Below are 26,325 nucleotides of genomic sequence, written 5' to 3' on the forward strand. Positions count from 1 at the left end.
AATAAAATTAAACCTGAGCAAAAAACTGAGCAAAAATATACCAATAATTATTTGTTAAAGATCTCTTTGTATATAACATTGTCAGTTTGGCCCTCCGGTTGTAATATGACCAAGCTGTGCGCTGAGCTTACTCTTGAGCATGCAACGTACAGTTAGCCATGTGAAAGTAATCTTGTTTCAAATCTCACAGCTTGGATTGCTGCTGTCACAATCAGTTTGAGTTTCATGGTTTGTTTCAATAATGACAGTATTTGCAGGACTTGTGCTGAAGTGACATTCGGCATCTGTCAAGCGTTGTAAGCATACAACCGGTTTCATCGATAACTTCACATCCAGCTTTTGAGAGTTGAAACATTTATAAACATCAAAGTGTCCACTACTGAAATCGTCACCTGTGAATCTAAGATGTTTAAGAGGCATTGCTGGTTGTCGAAAGGTGTAAAATATTTGGCCATTTCGGTAAACTTGAAAGCGACAACTGAACAATTCAGCGGTAGCCAACAACTCACATGCAGAAGCATAGGTGAAGGGCTTAAGCATTTCAGTCTTATAGCGCTCCTGTGTAGTATAATTATCTCCTGTACCATCATCAGTCCACACCTTGAACCTGTCCCAGTCATTCAATACATAAGACATAATGTTCCTCCGGATATCAAGAGTGAGCCTGATATGGCCGTGCAATATGTAACAGGTGCCATCTCCATGCACGGAAACCACTCGGTAAGTGACAGTTCTTTGATCGATGGTGATCACCTCGATAGACATGTTAATGGGGGTACGGTTGGAATGCTAAAGGAAATGGGTACATGAACAATGTAAAGTAAGTCTAAAATACCCACACAATAACTATAATCGTAATAAACGAACAATAAAACAGTGGAGAAGCTGTGGATTAAATAAAAAGGCTGCAGTTATGAGCAGGGAGATGTGAATCCCGTGGCGAAGCAAGGAAGGGAATGTAGAGACCGGAGCGATGGACGGCCTTATATAGGCAGGCAGCCAACAACGTGGTAGGCGTTGGGATGGGGGACCCAACGCCGTCTCACACGGTGACCGAGCTGCAGGCTATGGACGTATATATGTACGTAAGTAGGATTCAGTTGGCGTTGGGAACCTGCGTACCAAATTTCGTGAAGATGCGGCCATAAATAAGAAAGTTCAACATGGCGGACGTTGTCGACCGTTATGACCGTTACGTGTAGATTTTCGAAATGAAACCTGCTTAACTTTTGTACTGTAAGTAAGCTGTAAGGAATGAACCTGCCAAATTTCAGCCTTCTACCTACATGGGAAGTTGGAGAATTAGTGATGTTGGAAAGTTCAATATGGCGGCCGACAGTGGCGTCATACCACTGAAATAAGTATTGTGGTAGATAGGGGGTGCTCTTGCTCCCTTGAACCCCTGTCCACGACTCCAGACACCAGGTAAAAGTCCTCAAGTTGACTTTATTACTCTTCCACAGTGCACAAAGCACACTCTCCACCACAATACTCATATAAATCACAATAATACACAATAAACAATCCTCCAGCTCCCAGACGCGTTGCCACCCTTCCACCCAGCTCAGCTCGCCGTCTGGGAGCTCCCACAGTCCTTTTATATTCCCTGACCCGGAAGTGTTCTCAATCCCCAGTCCATGTGATCCTCAATCACTTCTGGGTCAGGTAAAGTTCTTTTCTTCACCCCGGAAGTCCGTCGCTCTTCCTATGACGAGCTTCCGGGTCATTGGGCACAAATGAGTCCTCGGTCCTCCCTGCAGCATCCTCTTGCGGCCCCTGAGGTATCCAGCAGGGCTGGGGATAAAAACTACATCGTCCATGATTCCCTGCTGGTCTTCGGGGCACCTTCATACTGCAGGGAGGGCTCCATCTGGCGGCCTGGGGGTATTGGCCGGGATGATAAGCCAGCCAAATATCACAGTACTCCACCCCCAGCGGAAAACCATGGTTTTTCGCGGTGTGTCCCCCGAGGGACATCCTCCCCCAAGGTGATCCAAAGACCGGGTCTGTTGATATAGTTGGTACTCCCGTACAAACCTAGGAGGAACAGTATAAGTATAAGCATTATGACGTCCTGCCCTCCTAGGACAACCTTTCCACTCATGGCCCGGTCTGCGGCATTCGTAGCACAGCCGCGGCCCCCTTGGTAGACTCTCTCGTCGGGACACGAAACACCTGGGCACTTCTGGCTCCGCCCTTGTCTCCGCTGGGGAGAATTCCCCGGCCGCCTTTGCTCTCTCATGGCCCTTTTCCACATTGTCAGGAGACCTCTGTTTTATTTGAGAAGCCTCCTGTTTCCTCTGGGGCTTATATACAGTCTGGGTCTCTCTATTACAAGAATAGAGCCCTTTTACTGTTTGCACCCCTTTACTTTTACTAATAAATGGTGACGCCGTCTTTAGGGCTGCCTCGCTCCGGGAGTCAGCACTATCTAGCTGCCCCGGATCAATTAGCCCTTCCGCCGACCACTCAGTTAACGTACCGACCTCGCTTGTAGGGCACGTAGTGTACTGGCATCCGTTATTTATTAAAAGCGGGCCCGGTTTACACTGCGTCCCTCTTGTTTTATTTACGGTACGGGTTTCACATACCTGTACCCCCACATCAAGATATATGGGAGGCTCTCCACCAAACTGCCGCACGTAATCCCTCAGCTTCTCCAACGGCACTTTGGCTGCCGCTCCCAATTCCCCGACGATCTTCTCAATGGTCGTCAGGACCTGTAAAAAACTTGCTACGGGCTCAATTAGTTTTTCGAGTTCCAGTACATCCACACATTTAATTACTTCGGCCGGCAAAATACTTACTTCCTCGTCTGTCTTTCTTGCCGGCCGGGAGCCAATGAGCACACCCGCTTCTGGCATGTGCTCTGACGGGTCTCGCGGAGGCTTCTGGGACTTGGAGTTCTCTTCTTCACAGGTTGAGGATCGGGCCGCTTCTTTTAGCAGGCTGCAGTCTGTCTTTATTTTTTTTGTGACCTCCCGATCAGCCATTTCCCGAACCTGCTTACCTTTTTGTGGGGTGAGCGGCGCCTCGCTCGCCTCCCCCTTCCTCTTCGGAATGTCCGAGTCCGTTCCTTCGGGTTCGAAGTCGCAAACAGCGGGACGCGGACCTCCTCCTTCCCAGAATGCACCGGTTTGCTGCCGTGTCCCTCGTCGGCTACCGTCATGCGGAAGTCGTCTCCTCGGTGCTCAGGTTCCGACTGGAGCAGGCCGTCGTCTTCGGGGCAGTCTCCTTTTTCCCTCGGAGCCTCCAGGTGGTCATCTCCAAGGTACATGCACGGGACAAAGTGAGTAACAATAAAAGGATTTTTAATGTCGTTCCCGGCACGTACCTTAGAGTGATCGTTGCTTCCTGGAGGTTTCTCCGGACTTGTAAGGCCTCTCCTTGACTCCTCCCGAGCGTCGGCCATTGCACCTAAGGCACTTCCGCTGGCGTTGTCGCTTTACTTGCCCTTCCTCTTTCCCATTTTGGACTCGGGTTTTTTGGGTTCTGCCGATGCTGTGGCGATTCCTGACTCCGTAGTCTTCTCGGGGTTCACTACCCACAGAAATTTTTTGTACAGGTCCTCCGCAATAGACACTGCTCTTGCTCCCTTGAATCCCTTTCCACGACTCCAGACACCAGGTAAAAGTCCTCAAATTGACTTTATTACTCTTCCACAGTGCACAAAGCACACTCTCCACAACAATACTCATATAAATCACAATAATACACAATAAACAATCCTCCAGCTCCCAGACGCGTTGCCACCCTTCCACCCAGCTCAGCTCGCCGTCTGGGAGCTCCCACAGTCCTTTTATATTCCCTGACCCGGAAGTGTTCTCAATCCCCAGTCCATGTGATCCTCAATCATTTCCGTGTCAGGTAAAAGTTCTTTTCTTCACCCCGGAAGCCCGTCGCTCTTCCTATGACGAGCTTCCGGGTCATAGGACACAAATGAGTCCTCGGTCCTCCCTGCAGCACCCTCTTGCGGCCCCTGAGGTATCCAGCAAGGCTGAGAATAAAAACTACATCGTCCATGATTCCCTGCTGGTCTTCGGGGCACCTCCATACTGCAGGGAGGACTCCATCTGGCGGCCTGGGGGTATTGGCCGGGATGATAAGCCGGCCAAATATCACAGTATGTGCATCGATTTCGGTTAGCGCAGGAAAGCCGCCTACCAAATTTTGTGAAGATGGGGTCAGCCTTCTACGTACACGGGAAGTTGGAGAATTAGTGACGTTGGAAAGTTCAATATGGCGGCCGACAGTGGCGTCATACCACTGAAATAAGTACGTACATCGGTTTCGATTAGCGCAGGGAAGCCGCCTACCAAATTTCATGAAGATGGGGCCATAAATAAGAAAGTTCAACATGGCTGACGTTGTCAACCGTTATGTTATTCTACGTGTAGAATTTTGAAATGAACTGCTTAACTTTTTAAAGTAAGCTGTAAGGAATAAGCCTGCCAAATTTCAGCCTTCTACCTACACAGGAAGTTAGAGAATTAGTGATAAGTGAGTGAGTAAGTCAGTCAGTCAGTCAGTTAGTCAGTCAGTGAGGGCTTTGCCTTTTACTAGTATAGATAGCAGCGGCCCTAGCACTGACCCCTGTGGAACACCACTCTTAACATAGGCCAGTTCTGATGAGGTTCCTCGCCCCATCACCCTCTGCTTCCTGTGTCTGAGCCAATTCTGCACCCATCTAAAAACATCACCCTGAACTCCCACTTCTTTTAACTTGATGCCCAACCTCTCATGTGGCACCTTATCAAATGCTTTCTGAAAGTCCAGATAAATAATATCATAAGCTCCACTTTGATCATATGCTTTTGTTGCAACCTCATAGAATTCCAACATGTTAGTAAAACACGACCTCCCTCTTCTGAACCCATGCTGACTGTTCAGAATAACTCCTGTCCTTGCCATGTGTTGCTCAATCTTATCCTTAATAATTCCTTCCATTAATTTTCCTGTGATGCATGTTAAGCTTACTGGCCTATAGTTGCTTGGATCTGCCCTGTCACCCTTTTTATATAATGGGATGATATTTGCCATTTTCCAGTCCTTCGGAATCTCTCCAGTGCACAGTGACTTCCTAAAAATATGTGTCAAGGGTTTATATATGTACTCACTAGCCTCCTTAAGAACACAAGGATAAATATTATCTGGGCCTGGTGATTTGTTTGATTTCATCTTATTTAATCTGAGCAGCACTTCTCCCTCTACAATTTCCAAATCCCTCAGTACCTCCTTAGTAGTTGCATTTACCTCTGGGAGGTTATCCACTTGCTCACTTGTAAACACCTCAGAAAAATGTAAGTTTAGGGCATCTGCTATTTCATTGTCTGTATCTTTTAATTCCCTTTACTATTCCTGATGAACTTGACCTCCTCCTTAACTGTTCTTTTACTACTAAAATACTGAAAGAATCTCTTGGGGTCTTCTTTAGCCTTATCTGCTATATTCCTCTCCAACTGTCTTTTAGCCTCTCTGATATCCTTCTTAATGGTTGCCCTCATGTTCTCATATTCGCTATGATTCTCTTTGCAGTCATTAGTCTTATATGCCTTATACAGCAGTTTTTTCCTTTGCAACTTCTTTTTTAAATCTTTATTAATCCGTGGAGTTTTTTTTAGTTTCCTATTAATTCCAAATTTAGGTATGTATCTGTCCTGCATTACATGTAAAACATTTTTAAACCTGTTCCACTGCTCCTCGACTGTCTCCACATTTAAAAGCTTATCCCAGTCTATCCTACTTAGACTTTGTCGCATCTGCTCAAAATTAGCCCTACCAAAGTTCAACTTAACAATTTTAGTCTTTGCATCTGTACTCTTACAAAATACTGAGAATTGTATTACATTATGGTCACTTGACCCTAGTGGTTCAATCACCTCTACACCCTCAATTCTATCCTGATTATTACAGAATACTAAATCCAGACAGGCTTTTCACCCCGTGTTGGTGCTTTAACATGCTGTGTTAAAAAACAGTCGCTGATTACTTCTAAAACTCCTGCTCTTGTGCTCCTCCATCTGCAAGGTTATCCCAGTTAATATTTGGATAATTAAAGTCCCCCATGACTATAATATCCCCCTGTAAACTTGCCTTTTTGATATTACTAAAAAGATGTGTGTTGAAATTACTGTCTGAATTGGGTGGTCTATAACACACTCCTAAAATAAGACCTTTCCCTAATATTTTCCAGGCGAAGCCACATGTCCTCACTAAGATGGGGCTCATCATCCAACTGAAGATGACTTACATTTAAACCCTGTTTGGCATAAACAGCAACCCCACCTCCTTTTCTGTTCTGTTTATCCTTCCTAAAAAATGTGTATCCATCTATGTTACACTCATCCCCATCTTTGTTATTTAGCCAGGTTTCCCATATTGCTATAATATCATAATTATGCTCTGCTACATACAACTCCAACTCACTTATGTTATTTTTGAAACTTCTAGCATTAAGGCAAGCTATTTTTAGTGTGTTAATCCTTCTACATTTTTGTGTTTGCTTAGAATTTACATTACTATGCATTTTTATTTCTACACCATTGTTTGTTCTTCCATGTATAGATCTAAATCTGGCCTGTCCTAAACTCCCTGCCCCCCCATTCCCTAGTTTAAACAATCCTCGACTAACCTACACATACACCTCCCCAATACATTGGTGCCCCTCCGGTTCATCCATCAGACCTTCTCCATCGTTTGGCTTTATTTGCGGCCACCCTTTGGCTTTCCTAATGTATGCATCTATTATCCGTAGTTGGTTTCCATAAAGGTTTTCCAGCTTTGTTCTGGCCTTTTTGTAACCTTCTGCCGGTGGCAAGTATTTACAGCTTTTAACAATTTCATGGGGTGAACCCTTAGTAAGCTGTGATAAGAAATCCAGTTTATCCCAAGGGTTCTCCATCACCTCATCGATAGCACGATCAAATGCTCCACTAATATCAACATAGTACATTGGATCGCCATCAAATATTGGGATCTTTCTATAAGGTACATGAGGTACTTGTGCCTTATTTTGCTGTTTATTCTGCTGTTCATAATGTTGTTGGCGAGGCTCAAATTTACTCTAATTTCTATACGAAAAGTTATGAATACTTGCACCATATGGATCTTGTTTCTCAGGAATATTATAGGGATTTGGTTTACTTAGACTGTGACTGCATCCTTTAAGAACTTACAACTTTGCATTAGATTCTGTGATTGCAGCCTCTAACACCAGCTGATCTCTTTTCACCTTTAGCTGTGCCTCTTCCAAATCTAGAGCCTGCTGCTTTTTTTGAATCTCTACTTTGGCTAGCAGAACAGCATGTGCTGCCTCTTGAGTCCCGAGGACACTAACTGAGGTAACTACTGAACTTGCTTGACTTTTAGTTTTTACAGAAACTTGAGAGACACTGTCGGCAGGAGTGATATTGTCAACAAATCTGTAGCCCTTGCAGAAAAACCAGGTGGCAGCTTGGAGTGGCTTTTATTTTGATGTATTTCCAAAACCCATTCCATCATCTTTCTCATAAACGTACGTAGAGAATTCAGTTTAGCATCAAAACCCTTACATAGCCTTTTCCATTCGTCTTCATTGTTTTGCACGGATAATAATTCATCACTTAACCTTTTATATTCCATTCTCATGATGAAGAAATCATTCTTGATAATTGTTTTTATTGTTTCACAGTTAGATTCATTTTGTTGTAATTCCTTTATGTGCTTTATCAAGCTAGATAACTGACCATATTTTTCATCTATTTCCAACTGATGATTAACACCTGCTACTGAAGGGTTGGCCATTGCCATGCATCTAGATATTATCTCTGTCTGCACTGGAACGGTGAACTGCATGCTCATGGAAATTGTCCTCCTCTGTAGCATCACAATCGTTGGGGTAACCACTCAAGCCACTCAGGCTTCCGTGTGGAGTCTGATGTCCCCTTGAGGTTCCTGGTAGAGATGTCATGTCAATCATGCACCAGGACAGGTTCCTTTTAAGGTATTTAAGCTCCTTTATCTTAGTTATACAGCCACACAAGGAGCGCTAGCAGTTCTCTTAAATGTTTAACTCCGATCAAACGACAAAGATTAAAGTACCTGTAGAGTCTTTCAAATCCTCACTGTTTCTTCTGTTGCAGACTGATGTCAGGCTTAAACAGGCAGGTTTCTTTCTTTTAATCTTATGCAGTTTTAAACATTTAGTGTAGCTGCAGGTGCGTAAGGCAGGATCAAGCACGTGCTGAAAGAAATCTCTCAATTCAAAAGCTTGTTTTAAAAGTTTTTGTGAAAATTCCAAGCAAATAATCCACACAAGAATAAAGAGAAAAGGTTGTTACACACGTATAATAAAAAGCAAAAAAAATGAGAAAAAGTATTTCTTCTATAAACCTATCTTTTCTTGTCAAACTTCAGTTTTTCTATACTTAAAAGATGATGTATTTCGTATTCATTAAGTTCTAACGTATGACACTGCACATTTACATTAACTTTCATGCTATTGAGCAGGTAAGGCACAGTTTAAAACCGTGTACCCACCTTGCCTTACACACGGCAAGGCAGGCCACTAACTGAGACTATTCTATATTTTAAGGGGAAAAAAGTAGTTAGAATATACCAATTCAATTCAAGTTGTGGGGGTTATAAGAACCTCCCATAGACTATACACTAATATTTAGGCAAACATTTAATATAGCTTACTGTAAATAACTAGCAAATAGCTCTTACACCCAGCATCTACACTTTTTCTTTTTTTTTTAACTGTACTCAGTTTTCCTTCTCATCTCCAAACACTTGCAATTTAAGTTAATTATTATAGTTAAACCTGACCAAATTAAAATATACAGCAATCAATCTAATCATGATTGGAGTGCTGGATGATCTTTTGACCTTGGAACCCCTAGAGCTTTATTTTCTCCAGTATTCTGTTAGGTGAAGATTTTGTTTTTCTTTGCTCTCTGGTCATCTGACCTTAGTGTATGTCATTAATTTTTACTCATAACTATTCTAATTATTAGAGTCTTGAAATCTGCCTGTAGTTAACAGTAATTTAGGTTATGTTTAATTCCATTAAGGAATCATGTATCCAATTTGTAAAGCACTTTGAGGTACACTTTTTATATGAACATGTGCAATTTAAATAAATATTTTAGCTATTGTTGTTAATTTACAGAAATAATTTGTAGGATTGGGAAGGTGAGTGCTTTACAAAAGACTAACTCCTAAATTAACAGTTTACTTCTTTAATCATGAATCATCTCCTACAAGGATAGACTACTGCTTCTCAGGGCCAAGTATTGGACTATGGGATTCTGAGAAGATAGATAGATAGATAGATAGATAGATAGATAGATAGATAGATAGATAGATAGAATGATTTATTTATTATCTAAATAATTAGTTAGATGAAAGTAATTAATGTTTCTCTGTCAGAGTGAGGACCTGTAGCATTATTCATAATTTCCATCAATTTTTCTTTTCATTCACGTCTTCATTACTATCTCCAGTGGGCTGAGAGTACTTCCTGTGACTGAGCCAATCTTTTTAATCAGTTTGTTGATTCAGCGTTTTAAAGTATAAGTAATGTTACTGGCCCAGCACACCGCTGCTTAGAAAATTGCACTGGCCGTCACAAAGTTGTAGAACATTTAAAGGATCTCACTACCCATATTATAGGAGCACAGTATATTAAAATAAAGGTCAGTTCACCCCATAAGTATAAATAATAAAGCATTTGTTAAATTTGTTAACTATACTGTCCTGTGCTTTTTTATGCCATTTGTGTGCAAGTCAAGAGTATAGTAAATTTCTGGTATTTCACCTATTTGTCTATTATTTGTACTCATAAATTCCATGATACCACATCACCCTCACCAGGAAGATTTAATGAGAGGAGATATTTTATCACAGGGCCAGGAGCCAGAGTTTATCCTAGCTGCATGAGCAAATTGCAGAACACAGCTCTTTATCAAAGGTCAGTTCAAAACAGAATGAACACAATCATACTTAACCCTCCAATTTAGATTCACCATTTACATTGATTTGCATGTTTATGTTACATGGAATGAAACCAGAGTACCTCAGACAAAATCTACTCAGACAACAGGAAGCAGCATAGTGTTAGAAGGTTGTAGTACAGAAAATGACAGGATGACACAAGCATTTCCCCTCCTTTTTATCCATTTATTGTAGAAGAATAAATTCCCTGTCCAGCAGATATCGTAATTGAGTCCCCCCCCCCATGTAATAGTCAATGTTATGCCTTCTGAGGGAGGCATAATGTTAAGTTTATAGTAACCAGAAGATAGTTGTAGTATTAAATAAAGCCAAGAGTCATAACCAGAAATTCCACCATACTTTCTCACTAATCAAAATGCAAAGTGTCTAATACCGGACGTTCTGACAATAAAGCACACACAAATAAAGAGAGTTTGTTTATTTTTGTCTTAACCTCTGATAACCAAAAAGCACATGGTAGTGATCTGAGTGTGTGATCTTTATAATGTTGAAAGACTGACGTCACATGTTGCGTACTTCCAGTTATGTGAAAAAGGGGAGAAGCCAGTGAATACCTTCAACACCTTTCTGTAAGCACAGAATATATAGCAGCAGTTGATTCAAGTCTCTCTTGTCAGTCTATATAATCTTTGTAACATTTATTTTGATATCTGATTGACCTGACCATGCCACTAGATCATCTGTTTATAGGCGATAAGCAGATATTTTGTGTGTTTAGTTAAAGGTTTGAGAACATGCTTAATTAGAGTCAACATGAAGGGTGTCTTTGGATCTTTTAATATATCTTTAGGGAATCCTGCTGATGCTACGATCTCCAGCAATTCCTTGGCAATTATTTCATATATGGACATGGCATCGGCCTCATAGTTAGGAGACTCGGTTTCGCTTCCCGGGTCCTCCCTGCGTGGAGTTTGCATGCTCTCCCCGTGTCTGCGTGGGTTTCCTCCGTGTGCTCCAGTTTCCTTCCACAGTCCAAAGACATGCAGGTTAGATGCATTGGCGATTCTAAATTGTCCCTAGTGTGTGCTTGGTGTGTGTGTGTGTGTGCGCCCTGCGGTGGGCTGGTGCCCTGCCCAGGGTTTGTTTCCTGCCTCGTGCCCTGTGTTGGCTGGGATTGGCTCCAGCAGACCCCCGTGACCCTGTAGTTAGGATATAGCAAGTTGGATAATGAAAGGATTGATGGACATGGCATTGGAATACTGAGTTTGACACCAGTGAGCAGCCACACATCATGGGCTTATTGTCAAGGCAGTTTTCAGTGACATACTCAGCTCTTCACACCAATAACCAGTGAGGTTCTGGACTGTGCGTGGTGTTCTCATGTTCCACCTCATTCTTTATGTATGGCATCTATATAGTAATAGGTTGGATCCTTATCTCTGTTGATTGATTTGTGTTGTTCTTCTTTCTAACAACTTCTCTTAGTGTTGATCCATTACTCTAGATCATTCAGATCATTGAAGTATATTACAGCACCACTGGGTATAAGGCAGTAATGAGTGCCAGGTCCTCAAGAGAGCACAATGAATACACAGCCACATTCATTCAATTGGAATCACTTAGGTTCAATAGTTAATATCAGAACACAGTGAGAAAAAAAGCAAAAAACATACAGATGAACAGAAAAAGTACAAACTCCATTGGCCAAGCTGTGCTTCAAACCAAGGGCTCTGGAGTTGTGGAGCAGCAGTGCTTAACACAATGCCAGGGTATCATCTGTTACTTTAAGATAAAATTCAAGATTCTGTATCAAGTTTTATTATGGTTTGGTTGCTCATTTTTCTTTTATAGAGACATACATCAGTGAAGGAAATGTAAATACAAAAATATGAAATGTATACTGTACATCTTCTATCTACTGTATCTCAATTTCTCTCTCTCTCTCTCTATATATATATATATATATATATAAATATATATATATATATACTGTAAACTGCTCAAAAAAATTAAAGAATGTCACATTGTTTGATGGAAATGAAAATTATCAGAGGGCTGAATTAAAAGACACCACAAAAATCAAAGTGAAAAAAATGATGCAGCAGGGTAGTCCATTTTGCCGAAATTTCATTGCAGCAACTCAGAATCATACTCAGTAGTTTGTATGGCCCCCACATGCTTGTATGCATGTCGGGGCATGCTCCTAATAAGACGACAGATGGTCTCCTGGGGGATCTCCTCCCAGATCTGGACCAGGGCATCTCTGAGCTCCTGGACAGTCTGTGGTGCAACCTGGCAGAGTTGGATGGACTGAAACATAATGTCTCAGAGGTGTTCTATTGGATTTAGGTCAGGCGAGTATGGGGACCAGTAAATGGTATCAATTCCTTCATCCTGCAGGAACTGCCTGCATAATTTTGCCACATGAGGACGGGCATTGTTGTGCAGTAGGAGGAACCCAGGACCCACTGCACCAGAATAGGGTCTGACAATGTGTCCAAGGATTTCATCCCGATACCTAATGGTAGTAAAGGTGCCTGTAGAGGTCTATGCATCCATCCATGGATATGCCTCCCCAGATCATCACTGACCCAACACCAAACCGGTGATGCTGAATGATGTTATAAGCAGTATAACGTTATCCATAGCTTCTTCAGACCCTTTCACGTCTGTCACATGTGCTCATGGTGAACCTGCTCTCATCTCCGAAAAGCACAGGGTGCCAGTGGTGGACCTGCCAATTCTGGTATTCTATTGCAAATGCCAATCAAGCTCCACGGTGCCAGGCACTGAACACAGGGCCCACTACAGGACATCGGGCCCTCAGACCACCCTCATGAAGTTTGTTTCTGATTTTTTGATCAGAGACATTCACACCAGTGGCCTGCTGGAGGTCATTTTGTAGGGCTCTGGCAGTGCTCATGCTGTTCCTCCTTTCCCAAAGGAGCAGATACCGGTCCTGCCGATGAGTTAAGGACCTTCTATGGCCCTGTCCAACTCTCCTAGAGTAACTGACTGTCACCTGGAATCTCCTTTATGCCCTTGAGACTGTGCTGGGAGACACAGCAAACCTTCTGGCACTGGCACGTACTGATGTACCATCCTGGAGAAGTTGGACTAACTGTGCAATCTCTATAGGATCCAGGTATTGCCTCATGCTACCAGTAGTAACACTGTTCGTAGCCAAATGCAAAACTAGTTAAAAAACAGTCAGTTAAGATGTGGAGGGAAAAATGTCAGTGGTTTCCACCTGTTAAACCATTCCTGTTTTGAGGGTCCAGTGCACCTGTTGTTAATTTCATTAATACCAAAGCAGCTGAAACTGATTAACAGCCCCCTCTGCTACTTGACTGACCAGATCAATAGCCCTGAGATTTCATTGACTTAATGCTATACTCTGATTAAAAAGTGATTATTTAATTTCTTTGAGCAGTGTATATATAAACAGTATATGAGTTGCAATTAATATTTGCATATATATTCTAATATCTCTTTCTTTCAATCAGAATTTGGATATAGATCTTCATCAGCCTTGCATTTTCGAATCTATATTATTAATCATGGAATCTGACTTACTTTTCATACCTGGGGCTTGTGTGGCTGGAAGATACATTGTTCAGACAAAACTGGGAAGTGGAAGCTTTGCCACAGTTTATTTGGTGCAGGATTCAAAGTCTAAATGCAATGAAAACAAGTAAGTATGAATTTTATTTTTATCCTTTTCAGTACTCAGCAATGCAAGGACATTATTTAATATTACTGACCCTCTTTTCTTAAAATAATCATGTTCATGATTGTAATGGCAGGAAGTCATCCATGATTCATCAATTGCAAGACAGGAACTAGCCTTTCGACTCCAATTCATTGCAGGACAAGCTCATGAAAAAAGACCCATTCTAGGTCAAATTAGTCTCTCTAGTTAACACATGTGTCATTAGGAAGAAAACCAGAGTACTTAGAAGAAAATAAATGTTAATGGTGTGACAGTGTGCATAAACCACACAGTAAGTGACTGCAGTGGGATTTACACTTTGTGTCTAAGATGATGTTTATATATATATATATATATAGTCACAGACGGCTGGGGTTTTGACCCAGCCGGGACGCCTAAAAGGACCGGAAGGTGGCATGAATAGCTTCCGGGCCATGAGGAGACAACCGTCCTGTAGCAGGAGAGGACCACGCGAAAAGAGAGAGAAGAGTATAACTCGTTGGGACCCTTGGCCACCTTAAACCTCGTGGGACCTGGAATTAGTTACTTCCGCCACACTCTGCAAGATGGTGGTGGCAGGCCCGCCGCCAAAAATATTTGGGCCCCAGAAAACTAAGAAATTTTTCCAGAAATATCCTGACACCTTTCTTATTTACAATTTTAATAATAAAAATAACAACAATAGTAACAAAGGTTATTATTATTATTGTTTTTGTTGAAAAAAAATATCAAGACTTGGAGACCTCTGTGTGCCATGCTAACCAATAACAAAGAGTACAAATTCAAAATATTTGTTAAAAAAATGGTTTATTTAATCAAAACACACAAGAAATAGATAATCAAAGAGGGAAAACAAGTAACAAAAGCAAACCCTGCATGCCTCAATAGGTCTTGCTTTTCTCATTCAAGTTCCTGTCTATTAGGTGGGATAGCATGTCCAGTTATACACTGTTTGAACCATGTTTTCCCCTTTCTCCTCCATTATGTTTGTAATCTCTTATTGCAGTAGCATTTTGATAGTCAAGCCTTTTCCAAAAACTCATTACCAACTCCAAAGTTACTGGCAATGAGTGGCCTTTGAATCCAACCCTGAGATTACTGTAAGGACAATCCACCCAGACAATCTTCTAAAGCCTCCTCTGGTATTCTCAGGTATTCCTACATTCCTGAGCTTTAATTCATAAAATGGATCATGGATATCTACTACCTTCCTTTGTGCCTGATGCATGTAATCTGCAACATGATTTTGCCTGTTCTGCGTGGGAATCCTTTCCTCAGTAAAAATTATGTCATTCTGCCACCTTAATCACTGTATTATTTTTGTGCCCTAGGAGTAAACACATCTAGTGTACTATTTAAGCAGGTAGACAATACATACCACAATGCCTTGCCAGCCAACCAGCCTATTATAGTACACCTGTAACGGCGCCCTGCACGTTGATGCGCTTGCTGCTTCCTCAGCAGCTCTTCTTTTCTCCACCCTAGCAGCACCGCTTCTTCTCGTCTTTCGTCGGCATCTTTTTGTGTTAAAATTGATTAAGTCCCTTTTTGTGTTGCAGTAAGTTAGTACTTTTTTTTTATTTTTCACTTAAGCTGGGGCTTAGGTCTTTAATCGGCTTCAAGAATGATTTAAGATATGAAGAGGTAGGGGAAGTGACAGCGAAGGTGGTAAGGATGAGAATGGTGCCTTTTATGCATGCACAGTATGGCCGCCCTGCTGGCCGCTGCCGAGAGCTGATTCTACAATAAAATAAAATAAAAAGAGGAATAATCTTGGAGGTCAATCATTACCCTGAAAGCGGATAGTAGATGTCACGTAGTATATGTTTACCAACTTTCAGGTCAGTAGGTCAAACGGTTTGCGAGCTACAGGTGATTTAAAATACTGGACAGACAAATGAACAGCCATGGTAGCATATTATATATACAGTAAATAGTACATATCACATATTTAATGTTTAGAAAAATAATTAATTTTGAAGTAATTAAGTATAGCTCACAATGTGTAACGTTACAGTTACTTCTAAGACTAAATGAAAATTACCCGTATAGCTAAACCTCAGTTAATTGATTGTTGACATGGTCACTTCAGCTGCAAATGACTTAACTTAAACTTAAACATCAGTAGACTTGATGCATCTAAAATAGTCATGCAGTCTTGTTCCATAGACTGAGAGAAAGCAACAAGAAACGGCATATATTTTTGTTGAGCTGGTTATTTTTTATCTTTTATAGTTTTGGACTATGTTGAACTCATTCCAGTTATTATTATTATTTATTTTATTTTTATTTCTTTATTGTTGATATTTTTCATGTTATTATTTTGTTTTGGGTGCCATATTGTCCGGGTTAGCACTCCCAATTGCTAGTGTGTCAGTTTTCTACTGTAATTAGTTTCTGATGGTGATTTTTAGTTAATGCATTGGGCTTTAATATTTTGGTCAGTTAGTTTTTTTGGCATTTCACCTTAGCCTGTTTCCGACATTATTTTCTCTCATTTACTGGGACAAATGCAAATGCAGCCTGCCAAATTTTTAGTCTTGGGCAGTTTGAAAAAGAAGAAACAATTAGTGGATAGGCTTAAGCTATTTTAGCACTTTCTTTTGCATTATACCATATTTATTTAAACCATGTTTTTCACTTTGAAAGAATATCTGGGCCTTGTGAATTACATCCTCAGTATATTTCCATCCCTTTGATTTTGTATTTTTGTGCAAATTTCACAAATTTAGAAACTATCCTAATCTGCCATTTAGAAATGTTGCCTGTTGGCTTCAGTATTAAAGGGATTTTTATGGCAGTACAAAAGCATATTAAAGTATAACATGACATTGTGGATTAATTGGTTTGCGTATTGAGAATTCACTTTTGTAATGCCCTAAATTGAAAGAGAAGTATACTCTAATATGTAATATATTAATTTCCTTATTCTTTTTTCTGTTAGCAACAATTAGGTTCTGGGGTATTTCACGTAAGGGAGTCAACATTTTTAAGGGTAATTATTGCTTTACTCAATAATCATGGTACAGGAGATTGATGTCATGTTGCATGCTGGATAATACAGTACTTGCAATTAGGAATTTCTATAAATCTAGAATCAACATGTTTTAATGGCATACACAGGAAAGACTTATTTAAAAGGATGTAAAACTAGAAAGGCTTATTTAAAACTTACTAAAAATTCTGTACCTACACACTATCCTTCTCCAGACATGATGGTGGAACAGGCCACATACCCTTAAATCTCAAGAAACTGAATTATTTAGTGTTTTGTTCTTTAATCACAATAAAATGTCTTAGTGAATTAATTACTGTCCTACTAAGCCCCTCCCACAAGAGTACAGCTTATTTCCATAGGCCTCACAAGCAGTCTATAATCTAAAAACACATTTTTATGATTTTTTTTAATGTTTTACATTAAACTCATTGAACCTTATTAAATTAAATTACCCCGCCCAGCATACCTTAGTTAAGAATGAGTGATAGAAGTGAGTGAATAAAAATATAATGATTAAAGGAGAACAAATCTTTCAATATTACTGTGAGGGTTATCACAATAACCAGTAATTGGAAAGGTATTCTGTGGCTGGAGAAGTGATGCATAAGTGCAAAACATTGCTCTTGGTAAAGTTAAATTAAAAGTTCATACCTGTTGAGATGTCAAGAGTTACCTATAGAGTTAAATAAGGAAAATAAATAATTTCTGGGCATGAAGAGTGGGAATTTCAGAGGCTGATTGCTAAGATTGTGGTAAGGTAGTATGGGAAGACATTGAGTGATATGAAGGCATGGGTGATTATTGTTGATCACCAGACCTTGACATCCACCCTTGAGTGGGTTCCAAAGGGAAGCATTGTCTGACAGCCAGGCCGCGAGAGAACTGCTGGCAATGGAGACTGAGGACACTTTTCAGAATGCTAGGTGGGTGGGACTTTGCAGTGGTGCAGAGGGAAGAGAGAGACTGAAGTGAGAGAGTATTGCAACAAAGTATTTTTTGGCCGCAATAGTTTCCCCATATAACACGAGTCTATAGAAATCTCGTTACTACGAAGTACATTCAGCAGATACTTTCATTACAATGAAATGACCTTGAAATGCTTGAATGAATCATCCACACAGCAGTTAGTTCTGTGGTCCCAGCTCAGTTGTGCACATTTGCACAACGATCCCCAAACAAACATTGTAAAAAAATGTTTTTTCTTCGAACTTTCCTCGTACTGTATTTTTGCTGTTTTTGTTTTCTGTATTTTTCAGTGATACCTTTTGCTTATTGCTCGTCAACATTTGAAAAACATCCATTGGAATTTATCTCATTGTCACCCTCTTATACAAAATGTAGACAGGAAAAATTATAACAGTGTTAATGTTTGTGATGTGCAATCTGTTGGAATGACAAATGCAATGCATATGTCTTTGTTATATGCAAAAGAAAAAGAAAAATCTCAGGCTGCAAACGTATGCGAACTGCTGCATTTGAAGACAGTTTTTATGTGGTTCAATGATGCTCATTCAAGAAACATTCTTATTAATGCGACACCCATTCAAGAAAATGTGAAGTTTCTAAACTCTCTTGGGACCTGCGTCAACGGGACAACACGCTGAAGAGCATCCTGAAGTGTGATCACCGTGTCTGTGGAAGACTGTTTATCTGTTGCCGGGACAACAGCAGGCTTACAGCTCTGCTGCATGTATCCGCCAAAGCAAACAGAAAAGATCTCGATTGGTGATGCAAGGAACATTGTAAATGCCAGGGAAATGATAACTTGGCCACTAACCTGGTCACAACCATGCCTGACTGCTGTGTCTGTTTATAGGAGAGTGGCAGATCCCGCTACAATAAATAACCATGCTGTTCCTATTTCAAGCTGAATAAAGCTGGTTTTGCTAAAGTAATGAGACTCAGTCTCGTGTTTTGGGGTGTAAGACAGAGACTTACAACGTGACCACGATCTTTTAGGATTCGCTTCAGTGGCGCTTCACTGCAGCGCTGTAAGCTTGCTGTTGCCCTGCCCCGGCGACAGACAAACAATCTTACACAGACATGTCAATCATGCTTCGGGATGCACTTCATTGTAATGTTCCCATTATCCCAAAACAGCTCAGAAACCTCCCAATATGAACAGGCATACAGGCATTATTGGGCATCCCACCTTTACCCACTCTGCAGACTCAGTATCCAGCCAGGCTGGAGGAGCCTGAAGAGGAAAATCTGAGGCAGTGGTGGAGCAGCAACACATGGGCCAGAGGCAGAAGATACCTGTTTTCAAGTTGGCAGATAAAGTGGCTGCATGCAAAGCCAAACTTGATTTATGGGGCTGAGGAGTGAACATTGAGATTTTTAATATGTTTCAAACGTTAGCAGAGGTTGTTAAAGATACCAAGTGTGAAAGATACCCGTACACAGACAGACACGGAGACAGCCAGATGTCCAAAAGCACACACGTTTATTTACACAACACTACACAGCACAAGCACGATACACAAATTAGCCTAAACACAGCTCACAGTCCTTTTCTCCTCAGTCTATCGCCGTCTCCACTCCACTCCACTCCACTCCTTGCAAGCTCCGTCCTCCTCTTCCCCTGACTCCGGCTCCTCGAATGGAGTAATGCTGCCCCTTTTATGGCCCACCCGGATGTGGTCCAGGTGCTCCCTGATGATCATCTGGCAGCACTTCCGCCACACCAGGTCCCTTGCACCTGGAAGCACTCCGGGCGTATCTGGTTCCTGTCCCTGTTGGGTAAGATCCCTGCCACACTAGCCAGGGCCTTCTTTCTCCCAGCTGGTGTATGATCACCTAGCTCAGCTTTCAATAGAGTTTGAGCATTATTCCCATCCACAAAGACCCCCGAAATGGGAAGGAATGGATCTGTGACCCATTTGTGAATAAGCCAGGTGAATCAATTTTGTCTGTGCTTAAAGAAGATCAACTGCTTGAGGTTGCAAATGATGGTGACCTAAAAGTATGTTTGAGACAACTTCAAATGGCCATACGTTTTGGATTAAAGTCAAGGCGGAATATCCTGTGATTGCCACAAAAGCACTGAAAAGTCTGCTTCCATTTCCAACATCCTATCTTTGTGAGGCAGCGTTTTCTGCAGTGACAGCAACCAAAACGAGATTACGAAGTGGACTGAACATAAGCACTGGCTTCCATCGTCCCCAGATGGGATTGTCTGGTTGCAGGAAAACAAGCTCAGGGCTCCCACTGATTCTGCATTATGGTAAGTTGTATAATTTCTATTGCGATATTATAACTTAATACCAATAGAAATGTAATATAAATTGTGTATAAAACTGCCCTACAAACCTGCCCTGAATTCACCATCCCAAATCCCAGTCCCTGGAAAAATTTGCTTCTAGTAAAGTGGCCCTTGGTGTCAAAAAGGTTGGGGACCACTGAGCTAGACAGCAAATTAGGGAACAGTGGGAATCAAGACAATCAAAAAGGTACAGAGAGCTTGGCAAAGCAATCCAAAGAAAGACAATATTACACAGGGAAGAAACTATATATAGGTCTGAAAAAATAAGTTTGAGAAAGACCATCATGAAGTAGAATAGGACAGGAAACCAAAAAGTGGTCTGAAGCATTTTAATGAATAATAAACAAGGACAGAGGAAAGATTAGATTTTTTTTTGTAAAAATTGAGTATGGTTGACAAGCTATCATGGAAGAGGAAGATTCAGAAAATTCTGAGTAGAACTTGGAGATTTAAGAAAGGGGAACTAGTATAGATACTGACATTTGTTAGATGGATAATATATTCAAGAGAAAGTAGAAAAGAAGTCATGTTTATCAAGAACATTTCTCATATGGACAATACTATTGATCGATTACATCGATAAGCATCTTGTAAGAGGTGAAATTCTAATATACATAGTAGTAAGGTAATGCAGGACAATAAATGTCAGTTTGTAAAAGGAGTGGAAACTGGTGGCACTCCTATGTCCAGAGGGCCAAGGAATGGTAGAAAATTATCAATCAATCTTTATGTTTTGTATATTCACAAATATAATGCAGAATAAAATGACAGTAAAATACATAAAATGAGTGGATGTGGTATTGGTAGACATTGTGTGGAGGTAAAAAATGATTTTATATCAAATACAGAGATTATTGCAAAATGGAGATAGCGATCAAGTTAACCTAGTGGATACTGTGTGAAATCCATTTTCAGAGAATTACTTCTTAAAGTTAACAGTGGAAAGTTAGTTTTATTACTGTGATGTAAATCATTTGAATGGTAGTTGCTTACACACAGTCTACGTATAAGGCTGTACAGAATAGCAGCCATGAAATTAAAATATAATTTACTGAGAGGCTTATGGGCTTGTACTGGGGAAGCAGTACATCCAGGTACACCAGAATGCTAGCTGCGATGAGTTAATATATGTTTTGTCAGTAAATGATTTTGCATCAAGCAAGAAACTGTAGTAGTTGAACATTTGAAATTAAATGTGATTTATCATCTGATTCTTTTCTAATCTGACATTTAGAAGCTACATTTGGAACTTGTAATTTATTGTTATTTCAGAAGATCACTGAATGTGAATTTTAGCAAAAGAATTAATTTACAGAATAACATCTTTACTGTTTGTGATATGTGTGAATTAAAGGTAGGTAACCAAGTCCTATACACCAGTAAACATTTTTGCAGATAGTTATAGGATTATTTGCCAGGATTCAGTGTTCATGTTTAAAATGTACATAAGTACATAAGATATTTGACAAACAATATGCAACCATTTAGTCCATCAGGCTTTTTCAGATAGCTAATAGCTAAATTGTCTCAGGTCCATAAGTAAAAGTGGTGAAGGGGTGGGGACAATGCATAAAAATGTCTGTCATTCTTTAATGGCTCATACGATATTTTCGGTAAACTTCTTAAATCAAAGCTGAAAGTCTACACTTCAATCACATGATGATTGCTTTATTTCAAATCCATTGTGGTGGTATACAGAACCAAAATTATGAAAAGTGTGGCACTGTCCAAATACTTATGGACCTGACTTTTGACACTAATTATTGAAAATGTATTTCAGGTTTCATATTTCGTTGTGTGAAGATATACTCCCTAAATTACAGTATTTTTCGGACCATAAGGCGCACCGGATTAAAAAGCGCAATATCAATGAATGGGTCTACTTTCATACATATGGCGCATCGGATTATAAAACTCATTCAGCGCAACAAAACAGTCAGATAAGTCAAACTGTATTCAAATCACTCACAATAACTCTAAACATTGTTCAGTTGTAACATAAAATACAAAACAATATACTCACTTTTTCAGTTCATTCCTCTTCCACAAATCCATCAAATTCTTCATCCTCAGTGTCTGAGGTAAACAGTTGGGCAATTTCAGCATCAAGCATGCCCGGATCTCTATCTTCATAGATATAGTCAGTCTCATTTTTGTTACTTAGCTGTTTAGTGATGATTCCGCCCTTCGTGAAAGCTCGGACGATACTTGAGACTGATACCTTAGCCCAGGCATCCACGATCCATTGGCAGATAGTGGCGTAACTCTCCTGGCGTTGCCTTCCTGTCTTGGTGAATGTGTGTTCGCCTTCTGTCATCCAATATTCCCACGCAGCTCGCAATTTTACTTTGAACGACCTGTTGACACCGATATCTAATGGTTGGAGTTCTTTGGTTAATCCACCCGGAATGATGGCAAGCTCCGAATTAGTTTGCTTCACTTGGATCTTGACAGTATCAGTGAGATGGGCGCGCATGGAGTCGCAGATCAATAGAGGTGGAGATTTGTGGAAAAAGCCATCCGGTCTCCTGACGTAAACTTCTCTCAGCCACTCACTCATCTTCTCCTTGTCCATCCAGCCCTTTGGGTTAGCTTTGATGATGACACCGGCCGGAAACTTTTCTTTTGGCAAAGTCTTCCTCTTGAAAATGACCATGGGTGGTAGTTTCTGGCCATTAGCCTGGCAACCGAGAACTACAGTAAAGGATGACGTCTCGTTCCCTGTGGTGCGTATAGATACCGTACTGGTTCCTGTTTTCTCGACAGTACGGTTCATGGGATGTCAAAGGTGAGAGAGACCTCGTCCATGTTGGTGATGTGTTCTGGCCGGATGTTTTTTTCAGTTATCTTGTTTTTGCAGTAAGTGTGGAAAATGGACAGCTTTTCTTCGTAATCCTTTGGCAGTTGCTGTGAGATGGTAGTTCTTGTGCGGATGGAGAGATTACGTCTTTTCATAAAACGGAAGCACCAAGAAGGACCTCCTCGAAAGTCAGTGATCTTCATGTCATGTGCTACCGCTGTTGCTTTGAGTCGAATAGAGACTGTAGAGACGCTTTTACCTGCTGTTCTCTGTTCAATAACCCACTGTTCAAGTTTGTCCTCTAACTGTGGCCATCTCGCTTAGTTCCCTTGGAAACTCTGTTTGGTCTTCTTTACTTGGCGCAGGTCATCTTCTTGCTTCCTCCACTTCCGTACCATTGATTCATTAATGTTGAATTCTCTCGCAGCTGCTCTATTCCCACGTTCTACTGTGTGCCTGATAGCCTTGAGTTTGAAATCCGCTTCGTAAGCATGTCTCTTAACAGGTGCCATTCTGAGGTCCTAATAAACACACCGTAATATTATGTTGAAGTACAGTACGTATTACTCCGTGAGGCCCCTTACTACGGTAGCCGTAATGCCTCAACAATCCATCAAGTGGTCCGGCTTTGTAGCATACCAAAGTCATTCTAAAACATTTTAACAGATTTTTAAGCATCATGTACCACATAAAATCGGTTTGAGGTCAGTAAGCACAACCAGAATTAATACATATAAGGCGCACCGGATTATAAGGCGAACTGTTGATTTTTGATAAAATTAAAGGATTTTAAGTGCGCCTTATGGGGCGAAAAATACTGTATGTTCTGAATTATGCCCTGTACTTCTCTTTAATATCCTGCAGTATCCTTAAATTTTTGGTACATTAATTAACCTAAGGAATCCTTTTGGATTGCCTTTCTTGATGTCTTGTAGAATTTTGGAGACACAAATATTCTGATTTGTTGATGATTAAATAGGTTAAATCTTATTTGTCAGACTAGGTAGGATATACCCTTTATATCAGGGATCCACCTAGTTGCTGCTCACCACACAGCTTCTAAAACTGCTGTGCCATACCATGTCCAAAACTTTGTATGGTACTTCAGACATGCTCTCACTAGTACATTGCATAATTACAGGTTACTGTCTCTTGATTGTATAATTAATTTAATTTTTGCAATTTATTCTATTAAATTATTTGCCTTTTCCATGATTTCATGTATCATGTATATTGCTTGTAGGAAGAGTTTTAGTTTTCAATGTGTGCTTATGACTACACAAGAAGTTCTTTCTTGTTACAGTTTAGCTAAGGAGAGTTTGCCTTTATCCAAGAACAATTGTTGTTGAGATATATGGCAGTAATGTGAGTGTTTAAAATCTGCAAATCAAGACCAGCATCATGTCTTTGGTCAAGGCCTTGTGCATAAAGCTACAGAACTATATAATTTTCCCTCTAAGATTGTACATATTGGGTTTTCCTGTTGCAAGTTGTTTCCTTTCTTAGAAACAAAGAAAATGGTTAGGACAATTTAGTTGCAAGGACATTTTGCACCTGGATAAAACAGACGTACATCAATGAGCAAGTCTAGGGTTATGTCTGCCAGTTCATTGGACTGAGCCAGTAGTCATTTAGGAAACAAGTATTAGCCATCAAAAATTTTCCCAAATAACTTGTTTCTTCAGTTAAATTCCCTGTAAACAACTTACTAAATGCAAGTTACTGGAACTGTACTGATTTAAGGAGAGTAGTAATCTGCAGTGGTCTTCAGTATGCCAAATGACAAAATGTCAAACCTGCTTGCAACTTGAATTATGCTTGGGCAAAAAGTCCCACTCGTTTCTTTTCATGGGTAGAGGGTGGCTTTGAAAGCTAGTTGAACCAGGTCCATTGCTTTTTCAACATGCTGCCCTCAATTGATAATCTTTATTTCTTAAATTGAAAGTCTTTATCAGTAAATCTGCACGTTCAGTCTCATTTGATGGTATAGCTTTTTTTTATTTTCCAGAATAAACACCTATCCAAGATGGATGTAAATTGTCCTATGTACAGAGCAATGGTACAGCCAGGAGTGATAAATATGTTTTGAAGCTGTTATCATAATATTAAAAATATGAAGTATTTTAATGTCAATCAATCCATTATTATTTTATACAAAACATTTTACAATGAATAATCATGTTTGTTTGTGAATATGCTTCCTCTGTTAAGTTTTGAGAATTGTTACATTTAATCTACCTTCAACCCTTGAATTTTACAAGATATGTTATGGTAAATAATCATTCTGAACTGATGTACCATAAATTATAAATTACATTATTAGACATGATTGTCTTAAATGGCATTTTATAATAGCAGCATAAATCGATGTACTCCTGGAAACTGTAAGTGGTTCATGATTATGTTAGTTGTTTAAAATAGATACATACCATCCATTACTGGGGAGATATTAAGTAATTTAATAAGTGCATTGGGTGATTAAATGTAGTTTAGAAATGTAACCAGTAAGTTGAAAACACATGGAGAATAATAAAAATAGAACAACTGTTTGCTTAATTTACTATTATGTTTTAATTCTAGTTCTGAAAGTAAATTCAGTCTAATGAATTTTACATTGCTATATTGCAACTTAAGTGCCTAGTATTTTTCAGTAAAAACTCTCTGTGTGAGTCATTCGTGATTTGACTACTATACAATACTTCTATATTTATAAGACAATAAAAGTAATGTATTGTTTGCTGTAATTTGTAAAAAAACACTTCATTATTCTCCCTATCATAATCCAAGCATTGCTTGACCTTAATTAACAAGATGACACAAGGACCTTTTTCACCATTCTGAATATTATAAATGTAGTACATTGTATGCTAGAGAGCATAAAAATCAGTGTGAAAAATGTAGAACATGAAATGACATTGCACAAACTTCAGAATTCTTACATGCAGTTCCCTCCTGTAAATATTCAAGACTTTTTTTCTCTTTTTAACACATTTGCCTCATTATTACTGAAAATCAGAACCATTAACTACACACCTTATACATATTTTCAGTGTGTTATTGTTTATTGAAGTGCTCAGAGTTTTTAATATCTTTGGTTAACAGAAAACATCAAATGCAATGTAGTAATATTCAATGACGTTGACTGCCTCACAACAAAATTAAACTTCCAAATCGGTCTTCAAGCTCCTTTGTAGCTTACAATTAACTTTCTTGTTAGCCTTAAGCTTTTGTGTTTAAAGCCATATAGTGTGACCAGCTAACATAAGCTACTAAAAAATAGGTGGTGTATGAGAAGAAGAAAGGAGCAAACACAAGCATAAGCAGCACTGTTATATGACTTAATTTCACATACTTTCTGTAAAATAACTTGCATCTAGATTCCAATGTTTTACGCTGTTAATTGAACTTTAATTAATTAGACCTCTAGCTTTGTTATTTATGTATTTTTTGGACGCTCTAGATGTCCTTCCATATCAAAACACATTTATGTTTTGTTGATCGGGGTTAAATTAGTCCAATGTAATGGAGTGCATGTGCAGGCTAGTGTGCCCTGTCATTGACTGCTGCACGATTCAAATAATAGTACCTGCCATGCCAATGCAATACATTGGAAA

General features: G+C 39.9%; 1 protein-coding gene across 1 annotated transcript in view; it reads left to right on the forward strand.

The window, feature by feature from the left end:
• Window positions 1-26,325, forward strand: part of LOC120535456 (serine/threonine-protein kinase Nek11-like) — a 233,992-nt gene that overhangs the window by 12,771 nt on the left and 194,896 nt on the right. The window contains exon 2 of the mRNA XM_039763333.1: window positions 13,443-13,630. Within this exon, the coding sequence (XP_039619267.1) occupies window positions 13,497-13,630 (134 nt within the window). The 5' untranslated portion in view covers window positions 13,443-13,496. The remainder of the gene's footprint in view (window positions 1-13,442; window positions 13,631-26,325) is intronic.

Source organism: Polypterus senegalus, chromosome 9, assembly GCF_016835505.1.
Source record: "Polypterus senegalus isolate Bchr_013 chromosome 9, ASM1683550v1, whole genome shotgun sequence".
In the NCBI taxonomy this organism is placed as follows: Eukaryota; Metazoa; Chordata; class Cladistia; order Polypteriformes; family Polypteridae; genus Polypterus; species Polypterus senegalus.